A 23,470-nucleotide genomic window follows, 5' to 3' on the forward strand; every position below is an offset into this window, starting at 1 on the left:
TCCTGGGCGGGGGGTGGGGCCTAGGGGAAGAGTCCCTTTCTGCCGGGGAAGAGCCGGAAGAAAGGGTTGGGGCTAGGTGGGGTGAGGGCCTCCCCACCTTGGGCAGGGGCCGAGCTGGAGGGGCGGGGGCGTGGTGAGCCNTGGCGGGCGGCTGGCGGAGGGGATGAGCAGGGCCCTGCGGCAAGTGAGGCCTCCGGCACCCTCCGGGGCGCCCTCTGGGTCCCGGTGGAGGAGCCTCACTGGGCGTGAGGAACCCTCCGCCCCTGTCCGCCAGGCAGCTGTGTCCCGAGAGGCTCAGCCCGCATCGGTTGGGTTTTCCCTCTTTGAAATAATGGAATGTTTTCGAAACTCCGTGGAGTGAGGAGGTCGAGCGCAGCTGTATTGTTGTGCCCCGCGAAAATGTTTAGGTACTGGGCAAAGGTGGGGCGGCACACACTTGTTTCTTGCGCGTGCCAGGTGTGCCCCTCACTGGAGCCGTCCCCGCCCTGGGAGGCGGAACCGAGAGGTGGCCGCCCTTCCTCTTCCTGGGCAGGTGTGCGGAGCTCGAGGGGCGCGGAGCGGAGCAGCTCGCCGGCACAAGTGAGTAAGGTGTCTGGGCGCAGACGAGCCGCACCCGGAGTTAGGGCGGGACATTTGTTAATCGTGACCACCTTCCACTGTTAAGAAGGCATTGCTGGCCACGGTTATCGTTGGTGACAGAGGACCAGAGAAAGATCAAGTCGCTGTCCACACTGGATCGTTTCGCAGATCGTCCAAGATCGGGATTGATAGTTGCCAGAACTCTTGGCCACAGCGGTTTTCATTCAAATTTAGCTAGTTCACTCCAGTTCGTAGGAAAACTCTTATTATGTTTCGAATTTTGACGACTGAAATGCACTGTGTTATTTTAAAATATCTAATCTGTTACCGATTTTCTCGTTCTAACTTGTTTTTATGAAAGGCTTCCGGTGCGCTTGACACGGGCAGGAGTCAGCTCCTTAGCTGCCAAACCCTGAACGTTCCTGTTGCGGGGTACTGCGGAAAGCAGGGACGAGCGCTAGGCCCCACCTGGCCCTGGGACCAGGAACAGGTGCGCCATCACTAAGGTGGGGAAGTCCCCAGCGCTGAGCCTGGCGCGGCTGGGGCATCTCCCTATGGTGATGGCTTTTCTTTTTTAAAATATGGAACTACTCTGAGTTGGTTGATAACCTTGAGGAAATAGGATTTTACTGTTGACTGGAAATCATTTTCACTCCAGCAAATATCCCATTGTTGCCGCTGCCTTGCTGCAGCCAAACTAAATAATGACACAAAGGCCAGAGGTTTCTGTCCTAGTAGAGAAGGCTTGGCTTGGCTCTTCTTACAGGGTGTGCCCGTCCTGCATTCTTGTTCACCTCAGTGTTTTATTAAGATATGAGGAAGTGTTTGGATTAAACATGAGTTAGTCAGAAAGTTTGCACACACCACTCAGAGAATAGTAGGTCTCTGGTTTAGGTGCTGTTTAGCCTGCTGTGCTGGCCTATTATTGAAATACCTGAGCAGTCTGATTGCTTCCAAATTGCTATGTTGGAGGTTAAAATAATAAGGGGGATGATCTCCATCCTGTCATCATATTTAAATTAAGAATTGGTTATAGGTTTATTACTGTTCAGTTTAAGCAAAATTTCTGTAAAACAAGTCAATACTAGTCGTTTTTAAGATTGAAAATAATTTTTAAGTGCTTTGGTACCTTTATTCTGTTTAGGAAAACTTTATTTTCAGGCGATATCTCAATATTCAGAAATAAGCTTTTGGTGTTCAAAAATAAAGTTGATAGGGGTCAAAGGGAACTATTGTGTGATGTGAACGCTGAGGGCTAGTCCTGAGTCCCTTGTGCTCATCAGCTTATTTGCAGATGGTATCATGACAAGACATACTTCTCTGCCATTTAAGACCTAAGCATGTTGAATGTTTTTATTTTCTCTGGAAAGAGTCCATTTTTTATACAAGACAGTCAGACCAGAATGACCTGTCTGGTCCTTCTAGGTCTTGCCTAAGCTGAGGAGAAGTGGAGCTGGTGAAAGCCAAGCATTTTCCCACCCGTCATTCCTGGCTCTTGACCTCCATCCACAGCCTTCAGTCAGAGGGATGAGAAAGAGGCACAGGGCACAGGAAGATCTGGTGTTCACATCGTTGGTTGGCTGGAAGTTTGAATTAAAGAGGTTGGTAATCTGACCAGGGACTCAGGTTCTGATTTCTAGAACTGACAAGCTTTGTCTCCTTTAAGACAAAGAAAGTAGTTTAACCAAGGCCCCAGAAAGATAGGCATGCTTCTAAGACACAAAGGCAGTAATTGTCAGGCAGCAGTGTTCAGAGTTGGATTTACTGAGAGAGGCAACATTTTAAAAGCCTCTTGGGAGATTACACAGATAAAGTTTATTTTGGCTAAGATTTAATCAGTTTGTTCTAAATTCTGTATATCCTTAGACACATTCTAGTTTCTTTGATCTTGGTTTTGCAGTTTTATCAGTTTAGCAAGTTAACTCTCAATTCATGTAAATTATAAGATTTAATAATTTGATTAGTATACAATTAATGGAAATTTAGAAAACCATTTATAAGCTCACTTTTCCTATAGGTTTCCCTTCATAATTTAGGGTCTGTTGAAGAAAATCACATAATTGATGCTTACTGATGGAATGAAAGTTTGGGATCCCCGACTCTGGTTGATGGTCGGGGGAGAACCCTTTGGTTGCTGGCTGCTGTTCCTGTCCCTGGGAAGAGGTCTAGGTTGGAATTGGTGGCCAGCTTTCTCACCCAGTAGCAGTTTATTACAACTAGGATTCAGATGTTGCTATTGGCCCCCAGGGGCCATAGTCCTGAGTTATTGACCTCTGGTCAACATGTAAAATTATTTATATATCTTAAACTCATTTAGGCTGTTGAGGTTTTCACAGTAAAAATTTCTTCCCAGCACTTCATAAACTCCTATTAAATTAAAAAAAAAAGTCTTTGTACAGAAAATTTCAAACATTTCAATTGCTTTTTTATAGAATGCTGCACATCTAAGAGTTTCTTGGCTTGAGGTTTGGTGGCAACCCTTAGGAGAAAACTCAGGCATTAGTAGACAATTTGCTTGGCTTTGGAATTCAAAGCTTCAGACTTCATGACTGTTCAGATGCATCCTGACTCCGGCAGTGTGAGAGAATAATATCAACCTCCTGGTCAGATGTACTCTATTCCTCAGAGCAGAGAAGAAGGGAAAGTAGGTTAAAAACTGAGGACAGAAAGTGAGGTTTTATATCTAAATTTTTCATTTATGTATTTTAGTTATGACAGAAATTCACTGTGCATAACTAGGATCAGGCAAAGTGATTTTATTAGAAGTTTGATAGAACCCATAGTATTTTCTGAAGTTCAGACATGCCAGGAGTCCTCACTGTGGCTGGGCTTGTCAGCATCCTGTCCATCCATAGCTGTGCGGCCTGTGGGGAAGCACTGCATGGACAGCAGCTCCTGGGCCCATCTGATCACAGAGCTCTCCTGCCAAGGTCACAGCACTGGCCTGACCTTCCCCCCAGCAGGACATTGCACAGCAACCATTGATTGTAAAATTTTCTTGTTTGACTGGTCTAATACAGTTCAGTTGAGAGATTTCAAAGTAAAAAGTCCTTGTGGATACAATTTATGTATAATTTACTGTGCTTTAGTTACACTTATCAGAAAATCTGACTTAAATGGTCCTTAACAGAACAGGATTTTCCTGGTCCATGTGACTTAAAGTCTGGGGATCCTCTGAATTCAACTTGCCTCCACAGTGCCCAGTTTCTCCCTCCACCTCTACCAAATGCTCTTATGCATGGTTATGTTCCCAGATCCCCTATGAAAATATCCCCCTCAAGTTACACCCAAGCGCCATGAAGGGCCAGGCAGAAGAGTAGGATTCCAGAGAGGGAGTGCAGGCTAAAACGTACTGTGTTGAGCTGTTTTAAGGTGTGTATGCTAATAGAAGAACTTGGTAGATCCAAAGTAACATACCATACATTTAGCATTTAATGAAAAGGAAAACCATGGTTATACTTTTTTTTTTTCCAGAAGAACTTCCAAAAAATGTATTGTGAGTACTGAGTAATCGGAGATAAAAACATTGACATATAGGTTAATTGTTTATGTATTCTACCCATTTTCCCATTTCCTAAGTGACTAGAATGTAGATAAAGACCAGTCAAATCTAGTCCCATAGTAGAAAATTGAAGTTCAAAGTAATTCTCCAGCAAATACCATGGAGAGATCAGGAATATTCTTCAATGGTATTAGGGTATGGTTAGCTGCATAATAAATAAGCCTCTGGTTCCCACTGCTCAGTGCAGCAGGAATCCCCTCTCCCTCAAGTGGGGTGTTATGGGTGGGCTGGTCTTGCAGTAGTGGTTGAGGTCTCAACCCTTCCTTCCTCATCCAGCAAGTGGTGGACACAGCTTTCTTGACCATCCTGGTGTGGAACGCACACACTACCATCTCTGGGGATGGCCAATCCTATGGCAGGAAACGTGAATGAACACACAGCTGCACTGCCTTCAACCAGCAAGGCAAACCCTCTGGTGGAACCCTCATTCTGTGAAAACCAAGGCTGTATGTCCTTGCTTTCCTTATGAGCCAAGTCAGGAAACAGGTGTGTTGCAGACAGGTATGTGTCACAGCCAGAGCATGCACCTGGTGAACAGATCCGTCAACCTCAGCAGTTTTCTACTCATATGCTTGCTTGTCTTGCTGATTCACCACAGCTTGATACCTTCCCTCCTACAATCAAAATGTCAGGAAGCCAGTATGTACACACCAGAGAGTTCAAAGTCTGTGTGCTGAACAAGTATAGGTGGAAACTTGGAAACTGGAAATGCCCTTTCCTGTATTTTTTTTTTCTTAGTCATTTGTGGAATACCAAATAAACAGTTTTCCATCTTTAGTAAGTTACCTCAAATCACGACTGAAATCTGCCTCCATCAGTTGTGCTCTGTAGGCCCAAGTGTTTACCTGGAGTTTTCCTCCTTCTCAGTTTCTTAAGACTTTCTGAATCCAGACTGCATAACAAGAGCATTAATAAGAGGAAAATGTTAGCGGGCACCAGCAAATAGATGTGGGTTTTGAATGGCGTCCTTAAGACTCCTCCTGTGCTGTGTGGATTCTGGGAGAGGGACAGAAAAGCCCTTTCCAGATGGAGGCCCAGGTCCACCAACATGACCAACCAAGCCTGTCTCTTGTTAGATGAGCAAGACCTCTGGGGAGTTCTTGAACCAGATCAACCCTAACAGTCGATTTAAACGTCCTGCATTCAGACTTCAAATGTGACTAAGGCTGGCTTGTGGCTGGACTGCTTAACCAGGGAGAAATTCTGAACCCAGGCGTCAGGTAGTGGTTCTGGGACTTGACTCCCAGAAGCTCCCCTGGGAACCTGCACTTTTCTTCCCAGGATAATCCTGTATGTAGTCAGAGCTCCACTTGGCCCCTCTGTCCTCTCATCTCTGGGAGGTGAGGGCACTGCACCCTGTCCTTGAATGTGTACACCTCTGCTGTCCTTGAATATTGGCTTGTGATTGTTTTCATCAGGTCCTGGAATTTTTAGGGGTGTAAATCAGGAACCTACCTGGACTGGGTTGAGGTCGTGCTACCGCCTTGGAGGGACCTCCTTGCCCCCTGTCCAATGACACTTGGGTGCTTCTGAGCATCTTCCTGTGTGTATGTTACCCTCATTTTCACCATTGCAGGTAAAAGCTGTGGCATCAAGCATTTCAGGCTTTCCCTATCTCAAGGTCACCACCTAAACAGGACTGGTCTTCCAGGACCCACGGAAGGCTGCAGGAAGCATCCTCCTGCTTCCTGCTGCTAGTGACTCCTGGAGCTCCCTGCAGGCAAGCAGCCCTCTCCAGTTCTCTCTGCACCCTCTGTCTCCTGTGATCCCACTCAGGTGGTCAAGGTCCATTCTACAAGTAGGTCTCATTTGCAGGTTCCAGGTAGACCTGTATCTGGGACTGCCCTCCCCCATGCAAGCCCCCTCAGATGTGCCCTGTTGGAGGCACTGCCTCAGGAGCTCAGGTCTCCTGTCCTGGAGGCTGGCTCTCTCACCATGGCCAACTGGCCCTGCACGCACTTCCTGGCAGACCTGTAGATTTTCTCTCTGATGGGTGAGAAACGCAGGCTCAGCCACCTCACTTTGCTTTCTCCTGCTTCCTGGTCCATCTGATCAGGTTTCATCCGCTTACTGACCACAGAGTCTTCCTCTCCTGCAAATAAGCTGCCTGGGTGCCTTGCCCAGCTTCCATGCTATCTGTCTCTCATTGAGTCCCAGAAGTCTCTCTATGTCCAGATCCTAGATCTGTGCAGCGTGTGTGTGTAAGAGTGTCTTCCAGTTTGTGGCTTATATTTTCATCTTTGAAGTGTCTGTGGGCAAATCTTTTTAGCTTTTTATCTGTAGTTCTCCTTTATTTTTATACCTTGTTTGTGGAGTTCCTTTAAAAAGATACTTTTTTTTTATTTTGGCATTTTTTTGTTTGTAAGTCGTGACATTGTGAACTGGTTTTATTTCATCTTAATACAGAGGACTGGTTATCTCAGAATGCCTTGTTGTGTGGTGTGCCTTGATGTTCAGATAATTTCGAGTACAAATGCCTCATCCTATTGCTATCCTCCCAACATGCCTCCTCTAAGCAGAAGACACTTTGATGGCAATGCCCAGCAGCTCTAAACATGGCTAGTATTTTTGGAAAGCATATGGACAACATAAAAACTTTAAGGAATAGGCATGTGGCTCGGTGGTAGAGCACCTTGAGATTGTTGGACATTTTCCTTAGCAGTTCTAACTTAAGAGTGTGTGCCAAGATGATTACTACCCAGCGCAGGCGTCTGTGACAGCCAAGGCAGTAATGGCCTGCATGTGTAGTGCAGGAACCTTCCAGGTGCACCTGGGAAGGGGACTGAGCATTGGTGAGATTAGCAGCAGGGGCCTCTTTCCTCACATTTTTGGACTTTTAGCTTTATAATGCACTTGGACCATAACTTCAGGTTTTTCCCCAAAGACCTTTGTCTCCTGTCACTTTGACATTGACCTGAGGCTCTGTCTTTGTCATACATGTTCTTGCATGTATCTGGGTCACTTCTGGGTTTTCTGCCTGGTGAAGCTGGTTCTGCCTGGGCTTGTGTCCACTGCAGGGCACTGAGATGAGACCTCTTCATATGCTCCAGCTTTGGGTGGAGCTGGCCCTCACTGTTCTCCTTGTACAGTTTTCCCCAGCTCCTCTTGCTTCTTTATCTTTCCATGTGAATCTGAGAATTAGTATGTTTAGTTAAAAGAAACTTGTGGTACTTAAAAGATAGATTTGACTTAATTAAAGAAAAAAAGTGGAGAAGACCATCACAAAAGACAGATGGGAAACAGACTCCAGAGAAAGGTGAGTCCCCTTAGTGTAGGAGTCAGTAAGAAACTGTGTCCACAGGACTGTGTCCCCTGTGGGTGGACATGAAGTATGAAAGCACTCAACAGCAATGGAGAGGTGGCCTTGACTGCTCACTGTGAGGACCCAGGAAGTGCACACTGAGCTCTTGCCAGGACAAAGACGCTGGAATACACAAAATCCATGATGCAAAGATCTTTTACAACTAAATAAAATAGAAAACAATCCACTTTTTAAAATGAGCAAATTTTTAGCACTTGCTACAAGATACAAAAATAAGCATAAGGAAGTGTTCAACACCATCAATTGTGGGAAATAAAAACAATGCACAATGAAATTCATGGAAATAACTCATTTACAAGACTGGCCATGCCAAGGCTTGGTGAGGATGTAGAGTGCTAGAACTCTCCCAAATTTCTAGTAGACATGTGAGAGGATCTCGGATAGCCACCTTGGCAGCTAGCATGTGCTTGCCCTATAAACAGGGATCCTGTGTCTAGGTATTTGTCCAAGAGAAACACAACATCTGTGCACAAACTTTCATGGGAATATCTACCAGTTTCATTTGGAATAGCCCAAAACTGGGGAGGCCCCGGCAAAGGGAGGGCAGGAGGAAAAGTTCCCACAGGTCAGGTGCCCTCTGACCAGGAGGAGGGTGAACTTCTGATCCACATGGTGACATCACAGGTAGCGTCAATCCTGCAGTGAGTGAGATCAGCAGTGGAGAAGGAGACGCGCTCCACTCCATCTGTGTAATGTTCTGCACAGACAAAAGCTGCCATATGTGACAGAGATTGGAGGGGCTCTTACCTGTGGCTGGGAGAGGCTGTCTGACTGCAAAACTCAGGAAGGATGTGGCTGTAGGAGAGAAGTGTGATACACGCTCCTTATGCTGCCCTGAAAACATAGGTGAATTCCATTCTGGAAGGTGCATCTCAGAGGTAATTGGAAGAGCCTGCAGCAATAGCCAGTGTATCAGCCATTCTGAAGTAAAAGTTGGGAGAAAGTGAAAGGTGCCATGACATACGGGTGGCATGATGCCAAAGGGGGAAAAGGACACATCACACCATATGCATTTTATCCTGCTTGCACAAACTCTGAAAACATTCCTCTAAGCCAGATGCCATGGGGCACACCTGTAATCCTAGCAGCTTGGAAGGCTGAGGCAGGAGGAGCATGAGTTCAAAGCCAGCCTCAGCAAATGTAAGGCGCTAAGCAACTCAGTGAGACCCTGTCTCTAAATAAAATTCAAAGTAGGGCTGGGATGTGACTGAGTGGTTGAGTGCCCCTAAGTTCAATCGCTGGTACCCTCCCCCTCAAAGTAATTCCTCTACCCAAACTAGTCTCACTGATGATTCACAGACTTGACGCTGCACTGTGGAGTCTTGTTGATGCTCCTGTGTTGACCCAGAAAACCAAATTGACTTCTCAACAGAACGAAGCTCCAATATGACCCAACTCAGTTTCCAGTTTTAAAATGTATTGCATACAGTAAGCATGCCAGATGCCCAAATGCATCACATTACTTCAGGAGAAATACGAGTGTTTTGCTGGATCAAAGGACTCTTTCCCTGGGCCATTGGATCGTCCTGTCTGTCTGAGCGTCCTTTGGCATGCAAGTTGTACCAGAGACAAGATGTGCAGGGGTGCCTTCACCTTGCCAGGTGTGCACCTTGCAGAAAGTTAAGTGAGGGGCCACCTCCCACACTGCAGAACCCCAGGGCCACGAGTGCTGTTAGAGAAGTACACCCAGGGGCACGTGTGTGCCCACAGCCCAGGGAGGCCTTGGTGAGTGCAGTGGAGCCAGTTCCCAGGCCCCCAGGATTCAGCTCTAGGAAAGTCTGCAGACAGCCTGTTCAGTGTTCTGATGAGAATAGCCAAATATGTTAACTTTACACTTTACTAGGACACCACTAGTTGTGAAATGCACCTTTTCCTAATTTTTAAATTCTGAATCTTTTTGATAGTCATAAGGTGCATTGATGATGTGAAGGAGACCCAAAGTGGGACTGTGGACCAGATTCTCTCATCCTTAGAATCCCACAATGTTATGGTTTCTGAGATTTTGAGAGCTTAGGGTTTTCTTTTTTTTTTTTTTTTTAATTTTAATATTTATTTTTTAGTTTTCGGCGGACACAACATCTTTGTTTGTATGTGGTACTGAGGATCGAACCCGGGCCGCACGCATGCCAGGCGAGCGCGCTACTGCTTGAGCCACATCCCCAGCCCGAGCTTAGGGTTTTCTAATCAGTAGATTTGATGTCTTAGGAAAAAGACAAAGTAGTCAATAATTGAAGAACACCAAGCCATTTCCTTGGGGGGATATGATTTATTAAAGCTTAATGTAGATTTCTTTCATTAAAATGTGTTTTTTAAAAATTGTTTTCAGTGAATAACCCTATACCTTCCAATCTGAAATCAGAAGCAAAGAAGGCTGCTAAAATCCTAAGAGAATTCACGGAAATAACTTCTAGAAATGGACCTGATAAGATCATTCCTGGTGGGTGAATCTCTGAATGTGTTTTTCTACATTGCCCTTCTGCATTCCTCAGCATCGCTCCAGCATCGGTCTGCTGATCCCACAGAGACTAGTAAACATTTAGGCCACCTTTTTTTCTCAGGGATGATCCCTGCGGTGTCCTGGGTCTCCTGGGCAAGGCAGCAGCGGCCTGAGCCAGGGGCAGGGTCTTCCCCCAGCTACGAAAGAGATGCTGGGCCAGAGCCTTCACGGAGCCTTCTTGGTTCTCCTATACTTGCCCCACTCTAAGTGCTGCATAAGCAAATCTTGCAAACTTACTAGCTAGTAAGAAAGTTAACAGCCTCAAAAACAAGTTTTAATTTTGTGCTTTTCTCTTCCATCTGAGATACCAGATTCTATAGTGGTGTACAGAGACATTTATCAATAATTTCCAACACAGCTGTGTATCACTATGCCTTTGTCATTAAAACTCAGGCCCTGAACCCTGTTCTGACCCACTGGACCAGATTCTGAGCAGTGGGGCCAGCAAAATGTGTATTTATAACATATTCATGAGACTGTTGTGTGCTCAGGTGAGTGCTTGGAGCTCCTATCTGTGGGTCATCAGTTACTTCCAAGGTGTTGCATGGAGTACTCCTCTCCTATGGAGAAGCTCCGCAGGTAGTTGGTTTGGGTATGTGGCAGACTAATTATTAATCCCAGTACATGACTGTGTCATGTGTTGAATAGTTTTTTCTTAGACTTTCTGAAGTCATTTAACAGCTTTCAAGGAGCTTTAAAATGCTTGTTGGTGTAATGACGTTAATAGTAGTATCATTTTTTCTGACTTCAGCCTGGCTGGTTCTCCCGCCCTGAAAAGCTGGAGCGAATGGAGTACTGCTGCTTGCTAGGTGCAAATGGCTGAGCTGCTGGGCCCCCTCGGCATTCATGAGGGGTCTCCCAGGCCTCAGGGACCTGCGTTTCCCAGAAGGTCCTCAGGGAGCCACACAACAGGCATGTGGGAAAAAACCCCAAGTGCTGCAGCAGGGGACAGGAAGCCTCTTGGCCCAGGGGTCCACACATGTGAGCTTGGGTGGACAGTGTTTCCCAGCCTAAGATGCCAGTGTGGTTCATGCCCCTGGATGTTGTACAGCACAATTCTGTCTTGCTGTACATCCCAGGCTGTAAATGAAAAGCTAAAAGGCTCATTGTTCAGAGGTTCCCTGTGCTGGCACTTGATGTTCCTGGATTTGGATGGACAATCTGGAAAGACATAGTTGGCATATGAACCCTGTTCATTAAAGAGTATACTGTTGTGTTTGCTGCTTCTAAGCAGAGGTGATATATAATGACTCCAGGAGCTTTGGAGCTATTTCATGGGTATCTTTGGGCCTCATCATTGGTCTGGAAGCTGTGCCATTGTGTAGATTCTCAGAACACTGAGGTTCTGTGTTCAGTGGATTCCAACATTAGTCACCCTCATTTATACAGAATTCTCTGAAATGTGAATAAACCAGTATGTTAGAAATTGAGTTATAGTTTCAGTGTACTAGTGAAGTAGTAGTACAATTGAATACTATAGCAGATCATTTATAATGCTAAACAACTTCTTAAAGGAGCAAAATCACTTGACTGGTATTCTTGAATCACAGTTTTCACATCAACAAAAGGTGAACTTTTCTACATTGTGTTAGGGTAAGTTCTGCCCCACACTGCTTTTGCTCACGCTTTGGTTTTCTGTTTGCTTTTCTTCTTGTAGCCCATGTGATTGCCAAAGCCAAAGGCCTTGCCATTCTGTCTGTGATCAAAGCTGGGTTCCTGGTGACTGCCAGAGGAGGCAGTGGGATCGTCCTGGCCCGCCTTCCAGACGGAAGTAAGTCAACCTTTGTACAGTACCACAATTCCTTTTTGTCTTCTTTCCATAAGGATGCTTCCATGGAGGGCATGGCAGGAGCTGGACATGACATCCTGCCTGTTGGGAAGGAAGCCTGGGAGATGATGGGTAGGACTCAAGGGCTGGCCTGCTTCATACTCGTTCTGCAGGTCTTCCACACAGCCCGTAACGGGGCAGTGTCTGCTGTCTGTCACTGACTGTGAATGCTCTTCCCCATCTTTATTGGTATTGTTCTCTCATTTTTTCTGAAGTTCCTGTGGAAGAAAGGACCGTCTGCAAGCACCTGTGGTTCTGTGGGACCCGGTAATATCTGCAGTGTTTGAAGAACCACCAAGGGAGAACCTACCCAGGCAGTCTAACTGGCTGTTACTTTCTGGGGTGAAATCTACTTTACCTCTCAGAGATGAAGTCAAAGTGTATTTGCCATGAATCCCAAGAACCAACACTTGTAGCAGTGTCTATAATGTATGCAGGTGTTGTGACCACCAAAGTGCCTCTACTGTGCTTTGACATTTGCTGTCCATCATATAGGAACACACTGCTCTGCTAATAGATATTTTATAACATAGTAATTTACACTTACAATAAATAGGAGTGTTCGTGGAACACACATTCTTTAAATTTCAGATGGTTGGACTCACTGTTTCCTCCACACCGCCCCCTGGGAAACTGAGGCTCTCTTGAAGTGTGGCTTGGCGTCATAGCTCTATGTGTGGCTGTGATTTGGGGCTGCACCGCAAGACCTAGTCTGCAAGCCACTGTATCGTATCCATCAAGCATCTTCCCTCTTCAGACCCTTCATGTGAAAGTTCAAAGAAACATGTACATCAAAACTGTTTAATTGTTAATTAAAAAGTTTATTTTCACAAACGTTAAAATAATCTTAAAAAGCCTAATCTCCAAAAATTGAAAACAAAAAGCATTGCCCACTGTTCATGGGAAGACTTTTCAACAGTAAAGCTGAGCAATGTAGCTTCTCTGAGGATTGCCTGCCAGGTGGGACTGGTATCTGCAGGAAGTTCTTGGAGCTAGAAGGCGCCCCTGGGCAGAGCTGGTGCAGGACCCACCCGCACCCAGCCCTGGGGGCCTGTCAGCTCCAACTCACCTTTCTACCATTCCAGAACCTCAGTTCCTCTCCATCCTGAGCAGTGGCTGCATACCAGGTGGGGCGGGGGGGGGGGGGAGGGGGGGGGATTTAAAAACTGCAGCGAGACAGAATGAGTCTTCCTCCCAGGGGCCTGTGAGCCAGGGCAGCTCCAGCATAAGTAAAAAGTAGCTTTGGCATTATCAGACTGACTTCCTTAATCAGCCTGCTAAGGCAGAGAGTGAGCCTGAGAAGGCCTTTCTCATGCTTTCCCACCCCCACCAACTTTCTAGACTCGCTTAACGTAACTTTTTATATTGAAGAAAATACACAGAAATCCTAAAATATACCATATCGTGGCACATGGAATTATTGCACTTGGTTTCCAAATGTAAAGAAACTTCCCTTGTTAGAATTCTAATGATCTTGAACTTGTTGTCTATAACTTGTGCTCTTCTAGGAACAAGAGCCTGCCCTGAGAATTGACAATGAAAAGAATTCAGTATTAGTTCACCCCAGGAGTGAAAATGAACTCTTGAATCCTCTGATACCTTTTGTCTATGATGAAATTGTATCCAAAGACTAGAGTTGAGGTTCAATGGTACAAATGTTGGCAGCTGAAGGTAGCAGACAGCACAATAGTTTGGAGTTATGCATGTTGGCAGGGAGGGTTATACATCTTGGCGGGGAGCTTGAGGACGTGAGTCTGTGAATCTCAAACCCATAGTAAGCATCTAACACCTTTGAAGTATCTTTAGCTTTTGGAAGACTGCATATGCTTTTTAAAGAATATTTTTAAATGCATAGAGAAATACCTAAGTAATTTTAAAAAGCCATCTTTTACATTTTATTATATTTCCACAGTCGTTCATATGTCAGGGGTGTTTAATGTTACCATATGCTTTTGTTTTTGTTTTATCAGTGTGGTCTGCACCTTCAGCCATCGGGATAGCTGGGCTTGGCGGGGGATTTGAAATAGGAATCGAGGTGAGTGGGTAGCGTGTGTGTCCCTGAGGCCCTTGAGTCTCAACATGTGAAAGCCATAGGTTTCCCTTGGCTTCTAGTCTAATGCCTTGGGGAATGGTTCCCCCTTATTGTCATTCTGCACCCCCTCCCCTGCCTCCCCTTTGTTCTTTTTTTTTTCTTTTTCTGTGCTAGAGATCTCACCTGAGGCATACCTGTGTGTGCAGACCCTGACCACATCCACCTTCTTCTGACTCCCCTAGGAAGCTTTTGTTCCTTTCCCTGGAAGGAGGGTCTGACAAATGGTTGTTGGCATTGGCAGTTGTGGGTCACTGACTGCAAAACTGCTTACTCCCTAGGTGGGCGGGCTCCACACAGGGCGTCACCATCTGTGGTTAAACACAGTTTCCTTCAAATTCTGGAAGTGCATGCTAGCACATGTTATTTCTGTGTATGACTTATCTCCTCATAATTATGGAGGTTATCAAATGACTAGGAATTACACACTGGGGTGTCCCTGTTTACAAGTCTGTCTGCTGATGGCTTCATCCTCAACAACAACAACAAAAAAGGTGTGGCGTCAACTCATCCACGCTGTTAGAGTTTCATCTGTTGCTTTACTGCTAAGTTCTTGGTAAATCAGATCTCCTGATGTGCTGAAATCATTTCTTTTCACATTTCAGTCAGTTCTTTCTGAGCTGTCTTTCATGATTTGGCCTAATTTTTTCCTCTGTGAAACAGGTGAAAATAGCCTTCCTCTGGCTTTAAACTGATGAGTGAATAAATGGGTTTATACCTGAAAAGCACTTGGAATGGTTGTATTGTTACTCAGCTTGTCATATGTAGAACTTTTGATTGCAAAGCTTATCCTCATGACAGAATGGGAATCAACTCTGAAATTTCACTTAAACAACAGGCATAAATGATAATTACTAGCTTTTTAAGGTATCAGTTTCAGTAGAGATAATAAAAAGCATTTCCCAACATTTGGAAACCTACTTGAAGCTTTCTGAATGTGGCCAGACTGCTGCTCTGAGCCCAACCCTTAGAGATGATAAGGGGCAGTGATGCTAGAGCTGTCTGTCCGTCACTCTCCAGCATCAGCAGGAAGGATGTGTAGCTTTCAGCACAGATGTGGTCTCAGACCAGCCCAGCATTTCTGTCTGCTTGGGTCAGAATGGGCAAGGAGGCTAGAAAGAGCACAGCCTGCCACTTCCCTGAGGCTGCCCTTACGCTGTCTGCCAGGAGCTTTGGATCTGCAGTGTGCATAGCAGCATGTGGTTGGATTTTTTTTTTTTTTTTTTTTAACTCTAGCCTGACAGTCTCTGCCTTTCAGTTGGGTCGTTTAATCCATTTATGTGTACTGGTATTATCGGTATCATTTGATGGGTGTCTGACATTACATGTTTTCTCTATCTAAAGTTGTATTTTTCTTCTGATTTTTTATTATTTTTGAGTCATATTTTTAGTGGTTGCTGTAGAGTTTACAACACATCTTAGCAAAAACTATTTCAAATTTATATTAGCATTATTCTGTAAGACATAGAATTGTTGTTTTATTTAGTCATATTCCCTTTTCTCCTTTTTTTTGCTATGAATGTGTTATTACATCTATAATTATAAGCCCAATTATACATTTTACAGTTGGCAGTTATATAATGTCATGTTTTTAAAGAAATCAAGTGAAGAATTGAGAGCAGGTGCTTATTTTCTGATCCCACTATGGTCCTTCTAACTTGCCACCTGTGGTCCTGCATGGCTGCTCCTGTGGATTCCAGGGGACAAAAGGTGTGGTGTCCATTCTGCAACTCAGCCCTGCCCCTGCCCACTCCTTTGATCTGCTTGTGGCAGATACATTGCATTTCTCAGTTGCAGGCATAGCAACACAGTTCACAGGAGGCATTTCAAACTGTGCGTTATACTCAGGTCAGGGACCAAGGAGAGAGACGTGTGCACTCCTGCTCCTGTTTCCATGCTTGTCTTTGCCAGTGCTCTGCTTTATATGGTTTTGATTGCCACGTAGGGCCCCTGGCTTCAACCTAAGGAGATGTCACTGGCAGCACTTGTAAAATGGGTCTACTAGCAACAGCATCCCCCAGTTCTTTTTCCTTTGGTCTGGGGACGTGTTAGTTTCACCTCCATTTCCAGAGGCGATTTTGCTAGTATTGGATTCTGGGCTGACAGTTTTCCCTTCAGGACTCTGATCTGCCATCTCAGGGCTTCCCAGTCTCCGCTGTTCCTGGTGGGAAACCTGCATGCATCTTGCTGAGGTTCCTTGCACATGGTGAGTCCTCCTTCTCTTGCTGCCTTTGAGATTTTTCTCCATGTTCCAGCACTTTTGCAGTTGTGTGTGGGGGTGGATCTCCACACATCTAGCCTGCTCAGGGCTCACTGTTCTGCTTGGGAACACTGTCTGCTCCTATCATCAGCTGGGGATGTTTCCAGTCATGGCCTCTTGGAGAGTGTCCTCTGTTTCTTCCCTATGGTGCTGGCATCCCCATTGGCACCTTGTACCTCGTGGTGATGGCATCTGCTCATCCTTCTTCTCTTAGTCTTAAGGTTCTCTATGGATCTGTCCTTACATCGCTGACTCTGTTTTGCCTGCTCAGCTCTGCGGTTAACCCCTCTAGGGGATTCTTCATATCTGTCACCTGTTTTCAGTCCCAGGACTTCTCCTTGCTCTTTATGTGGCCTCTGTCTGCACCAGTTGAGCAATGATGAAGTGCTCTATCTTTGAGGCATGTTCTCCTTTTCCAGAGTTTGCCTCTTAATCATATAATTCTTTGAACATAATCTGAACAATTTCTGTCTGCTAAATGGGAAAGGCAGTTACTCATGTTTGCTTTTCTTGTGTTTGGGTCATGTTCTCCTGCTTCTTTGCTTGTCTCATAATTTTTATTGAAAACCCATGATTTGGGTCACGCATCCTTGTCACTTAATGACACTTTGTCAAGGAGCCTCACATGGGATGGCGTTTAGGGTTGTGTTATCTGGTGCTTACCCAGTTCTTGTCTGTAGCCATCCTCGTCCTGTGTACACTCTATGATAAGGATCTGCCTGGAAGTCGCTTGGTCACCTCAGGAGGTCCGGCCCCTGTCAGTCTCTTTACAGTAAGGGTGAGCGCAGCTGATTCTGAGGACTTGTTCAGTTAGTGATTCTGCTGGGCTGTCTCAGTGCATCCTCAGCTGCTCCCGGAAAGGTGCATGCGTGGTGCGCAGACAGCAGGGCTCTTCCTTGGTCTCTGTGGAGCTGTCTGTTGATGACTGTTGATGGCTTCATCCTCAACATATTGCTCCACTGTTCTCATGGAGCTCCAGCTGCTTCTTACTGTGTCTTCAGAGACCTTGTCTTGCCACTCTGCTTCAGTTCAGCTTGCTTCCCCAGGGAACTTTGGAACTGTGATTGAAGTCTGCACTTCTCTCTGGCCAAAATCTCCATGCCATTCCTCCAGAGCTGGAGGCTGGGACCGTGGTATGCTTCACTAGCGTGACTCGAGCATCTCTGGGCAGTCACAGCCTTTTGTCTTCTGGGTAGAACTCGTGACTGCAGGTGAGCCAGACCAAGGAGGAAGGGCCCTGCAACTCCTGGGTAGGCTTCTGCCACACAGGTTGTGTTTTAGTCAGCTCTTCCACTGCCACGTAAAGGACCTGACCAGCACAACTGTAGAGGAAGAAAAGCTTATTTGGGGGCTTACAGTTTCAGAGGTCACAGTCCATAGACAGTTAGCTCCATTCCTTGGGGATCAAGGTGAGACAGGGCATCATGGCAGAAGAGTGTAGCAGAAGGAAGCAGCTCACTTGATGATCAGAAAGCAGAGAGAGAGGTCTCCACTTGCCAGATACAAATATATACCCCAAATCCATGTCCCCAATTCCTACCTCCTCCAGCCACACCCCACCATTTCAGTTCCACCCAGTTAGTCCTATCAGGGGGTTAGTTCACTGATTAGGTTAAGACTTTCACAACCCAATCATTTTTCCTCTGATGCTTCTTGAATTGTCTCACACATGAGCTTTTGGTGGACACCTCACATCAAATCATAACAGGTAGAAAGGCCTGAGGAGGGGCTGTAGACAGCCCCTGGACTGCAGCCCCTGCAACAACAAGCTGGGGCCAGGGGCTGTGTCGTCGTGCCACTATCCTGTAGGGTGGCCCACCAGCCGAACCTGGGCTGCGTGTGTAGCACCAGTGTCACCAGCTGCAGCGAACTCAGCCAAGTCTGAACACAGTTCCTGAGTGTGTATCACTTTGTTGACATTGCTTGCCTGTGGGGCAGTTTCCACAGATGGGAAGTGCTTTTTCTAATTATTTTTCAAGTTATTGTTGGTTTGCAGGGACTCTTTGCACTGCTCTGGAAGCATTCCCCCTTTAAGTGTGTGTTGAGCCAACTTCCTGCTGCTCCAAAACCCTCCATCTTCAGAGAGCATTTGATTGGCAGATGTACCATAGACAGGCTAGAGAGTCCACCTAAGAAGTTCAGTTTTAGCTCTTCTTTTAGCCCTAGAACATTGGGCAAAGTATTGAATCTTCCTGAACCAACCCTTAGAGCACCAGGGCTTAATGCTGAGAGACTCCTAGTGGAGAAAGACTGAAATCTTAATGTGGTTCTTTTCATGCCTTGCTGTCCGAGTGTATAACTGACAACTAGGGCTATGGACAGGGTGTGGCTTCAGCAAAGGCAGCTTGCCTGATGCTCCTGAGCAGTAACTGTGGAACCTTCACCACCCACAGCTTCATCCTGGTCTGTACACGCCAGGAACCCTGCACTTTGCCAGAGCCACAGGCACAGTTGACATGTTTGGACCTCAGATTCTGCAAGGTGGGAGTTGGGTACTGACTCCCTGTTCCTTTGGATATTGAGTGTACTGAGTAGCCCTCTAAATGAATAAATGGCTGCCTACATCTGGAATAAGGGGTAGTTTGGGTGGGGAAAGTTCTTTTGGTAGGAGAGATTGGTAAAGAGAGATGGTTGAGAGAAGTGAAGGAAACAATGTCACAGAGGCCCAGAGTGGCCTGTTGTGGGGCCTGTTATGGTGGGACTACTGGATAGTATTGGATAGGAATCTGTCCAACTGTCTTTTGTACCAAATTCAGAGTTCACATTGCATTAGTAACTCTGGGAAATCTTGCTTTCACTGCAGTTTGGAGAAACGATTCAACTTCTTCCAAGGAGAGCTTATCTTCTGCCTTCCTAAGGAGGAAGGCCACTGGGCTCTAGCTGAAGAGTGATGTTGTTAGAGGCCAGTGTGAAGGACCTGTTGTGTAAGGAGTGGGATGTGTTGGGAGAGGTCCCAGGTTGGTTCTGCAGTAAATCTGGCCACATGCTGGGAGCAAGGAAACCTTGGGGCCCACACCGGAGCCCTCACCTGCCAAGAAGAGCTCAAAGAGTGGGGAGGGGAGGGCAGCTTAGCTGTGCCGGTGGGCAGGAAGCTTCCCACAGAGCCATGCAGGAACCCCAGGCCTTATCTGGTGCCCAAGTTGGCAGCCCCAATTCACATACAAGCCAGACTCTTAGCTGGAAATGGCAGCAGGGGCAGAGGGAGGTGGTGCTAGTCCCCAGCAGACTTCCGAGCAGCAGCTGCAGAGTTTAATCCTTAGAGTTACAGATTTGTTTGATTGACAAACTGGCATCTTATTGATTAATACCAAGGAAGCACCTATCACATTTTCTCATGGCTTCTCACCCTATGGCAGTGTTCCCCCTGCCGGTGCCCCTGCAGGAACCTGTTCTGCTCCTCATTCTGTGCTTATTTCTCTCCCCAGAAGTAAGCCTGGGGCTGCTGGTACTCACGTGCTGCTTGAGCTGTCTGTGGAGCTGTGACCTGATTCTCTGCTTCATTAGTGGTATTACGAAAGAACACAGGATCATTTTACTCCCATTTCAAAGGAACCGAACAGAGACGGATAGAAGATTAGAGATGGATGTTTTTCCTTAACTGCCTCTTAGAGCTTTTCCATGCTTAACTGAGACATCCCGAGCAGGACAGGGCAACTAGAGCAGCTGCAAGGTCCTGGGCAGGTGTACATGTTCCAGGTGTGGATGCTGAACACAGCGCAAGACCCAGGCCGTCTTGTCATCTGCAAGTGCCTGTGAGGCACAGGCTGTGATCACTGCCAAAGGGTTTAGCTTTGAGAGAAAATGCAAGTCGCTCCAAGTCATTCAACCCCATTTCTCACAGATCGCCTGTATGTGAAGTGCAAGTAGTGCTCGGCAGGTGCCACAGGGAAGCCTTTCACATGGGTCAGCAGCCTCTTGTACTAGGAACTCCATCTGGTCCTTTCAAGTACAATCTCCTTTGGTAATAACATGATTTTTTGTAGGTCAACAAAAGCATTGGTTTGAAAACATTCAGAGAGTAAAGAATGGGCAAGTCAAAGCATCTGTCAAGGTTGACTTGGCCTCTGTGCTTTTTGAGATGTGGGGACTACTCCAGGCTTCGCCATGATTCCCACTCATCCTCAAATGGCCTTACAAATGCAGCTACTGTGATTATGCCCATGTTATATAGAGGAAACCAGGGATTCGAGTGGCTCAGTAGTCCCCCCAAGATCACATTGCCTCCAGCTGCCTGGTGCACATGGCCATTGGGTTGCTGCATGGCCCTGTGGGAAGCTTTAAGGGGGTATTAACCTTGGGCTCTGACACAGCAGGACCTGCAGTGAGCAGTCAGCTGGCTCTTATCCCAGGTTTTCCTTCTACTTAGAGGAAAACAAACTCCCAGTAGTGGGCATTGCTAATGGAAACCAGGTTACTCCTGCACTGTGAACATCCATGGCCAAGTGCCTGGCTGCACTTCCCTGGGGGTGTGCATGCAGCTTCCCCCAGAGCACTATGTGGGTGCTGCCTGGATCTGCCACTGCAGCTTCCTAGGTTCCTGGGTTTGTGTTTTAGTCAGCTTTTTCACTACTGTGACAAAAAACCTGACAAAAACAATTGAAGGAAGAAAACTTTATTTGGCCTCACTGTTTCAGAGATCTCAGTCCATAAACACCAACTTCATAGCTCTGGGCTCATGTGAGGAAGGATATCATGGGGAAGAGTGTGGTGGAAGAAAACAGCTCAGAACATGACCACCAGGAAGCAGAGAGGGAGAGCTCCACTCACCAGGAACAAATATAAACCCCAAAGATATGCCCAGTGACCTACCTCCTCGAGCCCCAACCAGCCTCCCTACAGTTACCAGTTAATCCAGCTGTGGATCGGTGTGCTGATTAGGGGAGAGTTCTCAAGATCTAATCATTTCACTTCTGAGCACTCCTGCACCAGCTCAAACATGAGCTCTTGGGACACACTTCATACACACACCATTCCAGTCTGGCTCTCCTGGAGAGAGTAGTGGAGGATATCACAGGGCATGTAGATACTTCCCTCCTGCCCCACTTGGACGGTCCTGGCAACAGGAGTGGCAGCTTGTAGCCTCCTATACCTGGGTGCTGGCTGGAGCAAGGAATAGAGCCAGGTGCCCCTGGAGCACAGATCTAGTGCTTGGGGCCTGAGGGCTTGGGGTACCACTTCTGCACTCTTGGTGTCTTAGCTCAGAACATTGGCTTCCTGTTCTCTGTTTGCACGAAATTTTACTACATTATATTAGGATTTGTTTGAGTTTTAATCGACCTTATTTTAAATGATATTTAGTTGTAACTTTTTAAATAAATTGGTTTTACCTTTTAGGTATCGGATCTGGTGATAATTCTGAACTATGATAGAGCTGTTGAAGCTTTTGCAAAAGGTGGGAATCTGACGCTTGGAGGGAACTGTACTGTGGCTGTTGGGCCCTTGGGAAGGTAAGGTTTATAAAGTGGTTTTAGAATAGATATCAAAGGCGGTAAAGACTTAAAAACTCCTTTTTTTTTTTGCCTTGAGATGAAATTTTAATTAAAATAGACAAACTTATGATTTCTGCATCTGCCAGAGATGGTTATCAAGCCAATGCAAAAAAAAAAAAAAGAAGAAGAAAGACACGAAACAGCCAGCACAGAACAACACTCACCATGAGCTCTGAGGAAGATCGGTGGGTGGTAAAGGATGGCAGGGCCAGAAGAGGAAGCCTCTTTCTGAGTCCTGAGTGCTGAAGTGGGGGATATTCACAACACTGAAGTTGCATATTTTCCTTCTCTGTTGATGAAGTGCTCTTCTTGGGTTAATTAAGCAGTGTGGGAAAATTTCACATTTAAGAAAGTCACACAGAAAAATCATCTGAAAGACATGTATTTTAATGAAAGTGATATGATGTTAGTTGAAATCAAGCTCTTCAGCACTCTCTTTTTTTTCTATTATTATTATTATTATTATTATTATTATTATTGTTTTGAGGCACGGTCTCACCTTACTAAGTTGTTGAGACTTGGCCTTGAAATTGCAGTCCTCCTGTCTCAGCCTCAGAAGCCACTGGGCTTACAGGTGTGCCTACTGCACCCAGTTCTTCAGCTCTCTGGAGCTGTTTCCATGTCTAAAGGGTGTCAGCTGTCCATGCATCCTCTGCAGAGCAGGGCTCCAGTCGGGCACCCTCTGTCTGTTCTGGTGCCTTGCTTTCCCTATAGGCACCTCAAAGCTGTCTTGCAGCCATCAGGAAGTGACCCTGCCAGACCCCCTGGAGTGAGTGATGCTTGTACAGTGCTCTCTGTCATCTCAGGCCTCCGTGCTTTTCAGGAACCTGGAAGGAAATGTGGCCCTGAGGAGCTCTGCAGCTGTCTTCACATACTGCAAGTCCAGGGGACTCTTCGCAGGCATCTCTCTAGAAGGGAGCTGTCTAATTGAAAGGAAAGAAACTAACCGGAAGTAAGTTCATGCTGCAGATTGTGAATGACTTAGAAGGTGACAAGAAGATGATAGTTCAAAACTGATACAGCTCTTTAGTTTACAGAGTACCTGTGTATGTTTTCTTAAATATAATGAGATGTGACTCTAAACATATATTTTATATTGAAACATACAAGATAAAAGTAATATATACTTATAGAAAATTTAGAAGAAAAAAAAAAACAGAAGAAAACTGCATCGCTCCAGCACTATCATTGTTTACATATACCTTCTGCCTCTAACAGTCTCCTAGGCATGCTTGTCCTTTGTCCCGTCAAGGAAGGTTGCAGCATGCTATCTTTTCACTACCACCCTAAAGACGGTGAGCACTCACTGGTTGCTACATAGCACTCTGCTGGCCAGAGACCCCACTTCAGCATGTTTGTAAAGGTCCAGGGAGGGCTTCGCGTTAAACTTGCAGGTCAAATGAAATGGGCCTCACTGTGAGAGATGTTCTGCTATTACACTCTGCCTTTGCCTTCCCTCCTTATCAAATGGAGACCAATATTAATTAGAAATACAGTTTGGTTTTTAAAAAGCATTTGGAAGTCCTTACGGATGAAGGCTGCTCTCTAATTGACCTCTGGAGAGTTTTCCCAGCCGCTCCTAGATGTTGCCCCACTTTAGTCCAGTTAGGATTGTGGCTGAGACTGAGGGCAGGCTACTTCCAGAACCCCAGGAAGGCCCAGACCGCCTGCCTGTGACCCAGATAGTGCTGCTTGGCAGAGCTTCCCCAGGGCCAGGAACAGACCTACCACCACAGGGGACAAGAGAACTCAGTAGCACACCTCACATTAAAGTGTCTGGGAGCCACTTGAAAGCAGTGTTGGTGGGGAGAGTGAGGACACAGGGCCGTTTATGCTGTGGAACC

General features: G+C 46.1%; 1 protein-coding gene across 8 annotated transcripts in view; it reads left to right on the plus strand.

Annotated features, from left to right (window-relative positions):
- The first annotated feature begins 122 nt into the window (after positions 1–122).
- Positions 123–23,470, plus strand: part of Sh3yl1 (SH3 and SYLF domain containing 1) — a 30,343-nt gene continuing 6,995 nt past the window's right edge. Inside the window, exons 1-7 of one of the 8 annotated variants that reach the window (XM_015480028.2) lie at positions 126–579; positions 4,418–4,642; positions 9,790–9,900; positions 11,618–11,731; positions 13,759–13,823; positions 21,472–21,584; positions 22,450–22,578. In XM_015480028.2, the coding sequence (XP_015335514.1) occupies positions 4,510–4,642; positions 9,790–9,900; positions 11,618–11,731; positions 13,759–13,823; positions 21,472–21,584; positions 22,450–22,578 (665 nt within the window). In that variant the 5' untranslated portion in view covers positions 126–579; positions 4,418–4,509. Of the gene's footprint in view, positions 580–940; positions 1,070–4,417; positions 4,643–5,924; positions 9,065–9,789; positions 9,901–11,617; positions 11,732–13,758; positions 13,824–21,471; positions 21,585–22,449; positions 22,579–23,470 lie in introns of those variants that run through there. The other 7 variants (XM_048804927.1, XM_015480030.1, XM_048804924.1 and 4 more) reach the window with 7 other exon arrangements.

Source organism: Marmota marmota, unplaced genomic scaffold, assembly GCF_001458135.2.
Source record: "Marmota marmota marmota unplaced genomic scaffold, marMar, whole genome shotgun sequence".
NCBI classification, from domain to species: domain Eukaryota; kingdom Metazoa; phylum Chordata; class Mammalia; order Rodentia; family Sciuridae; genus Marmota; species Marmota marmota.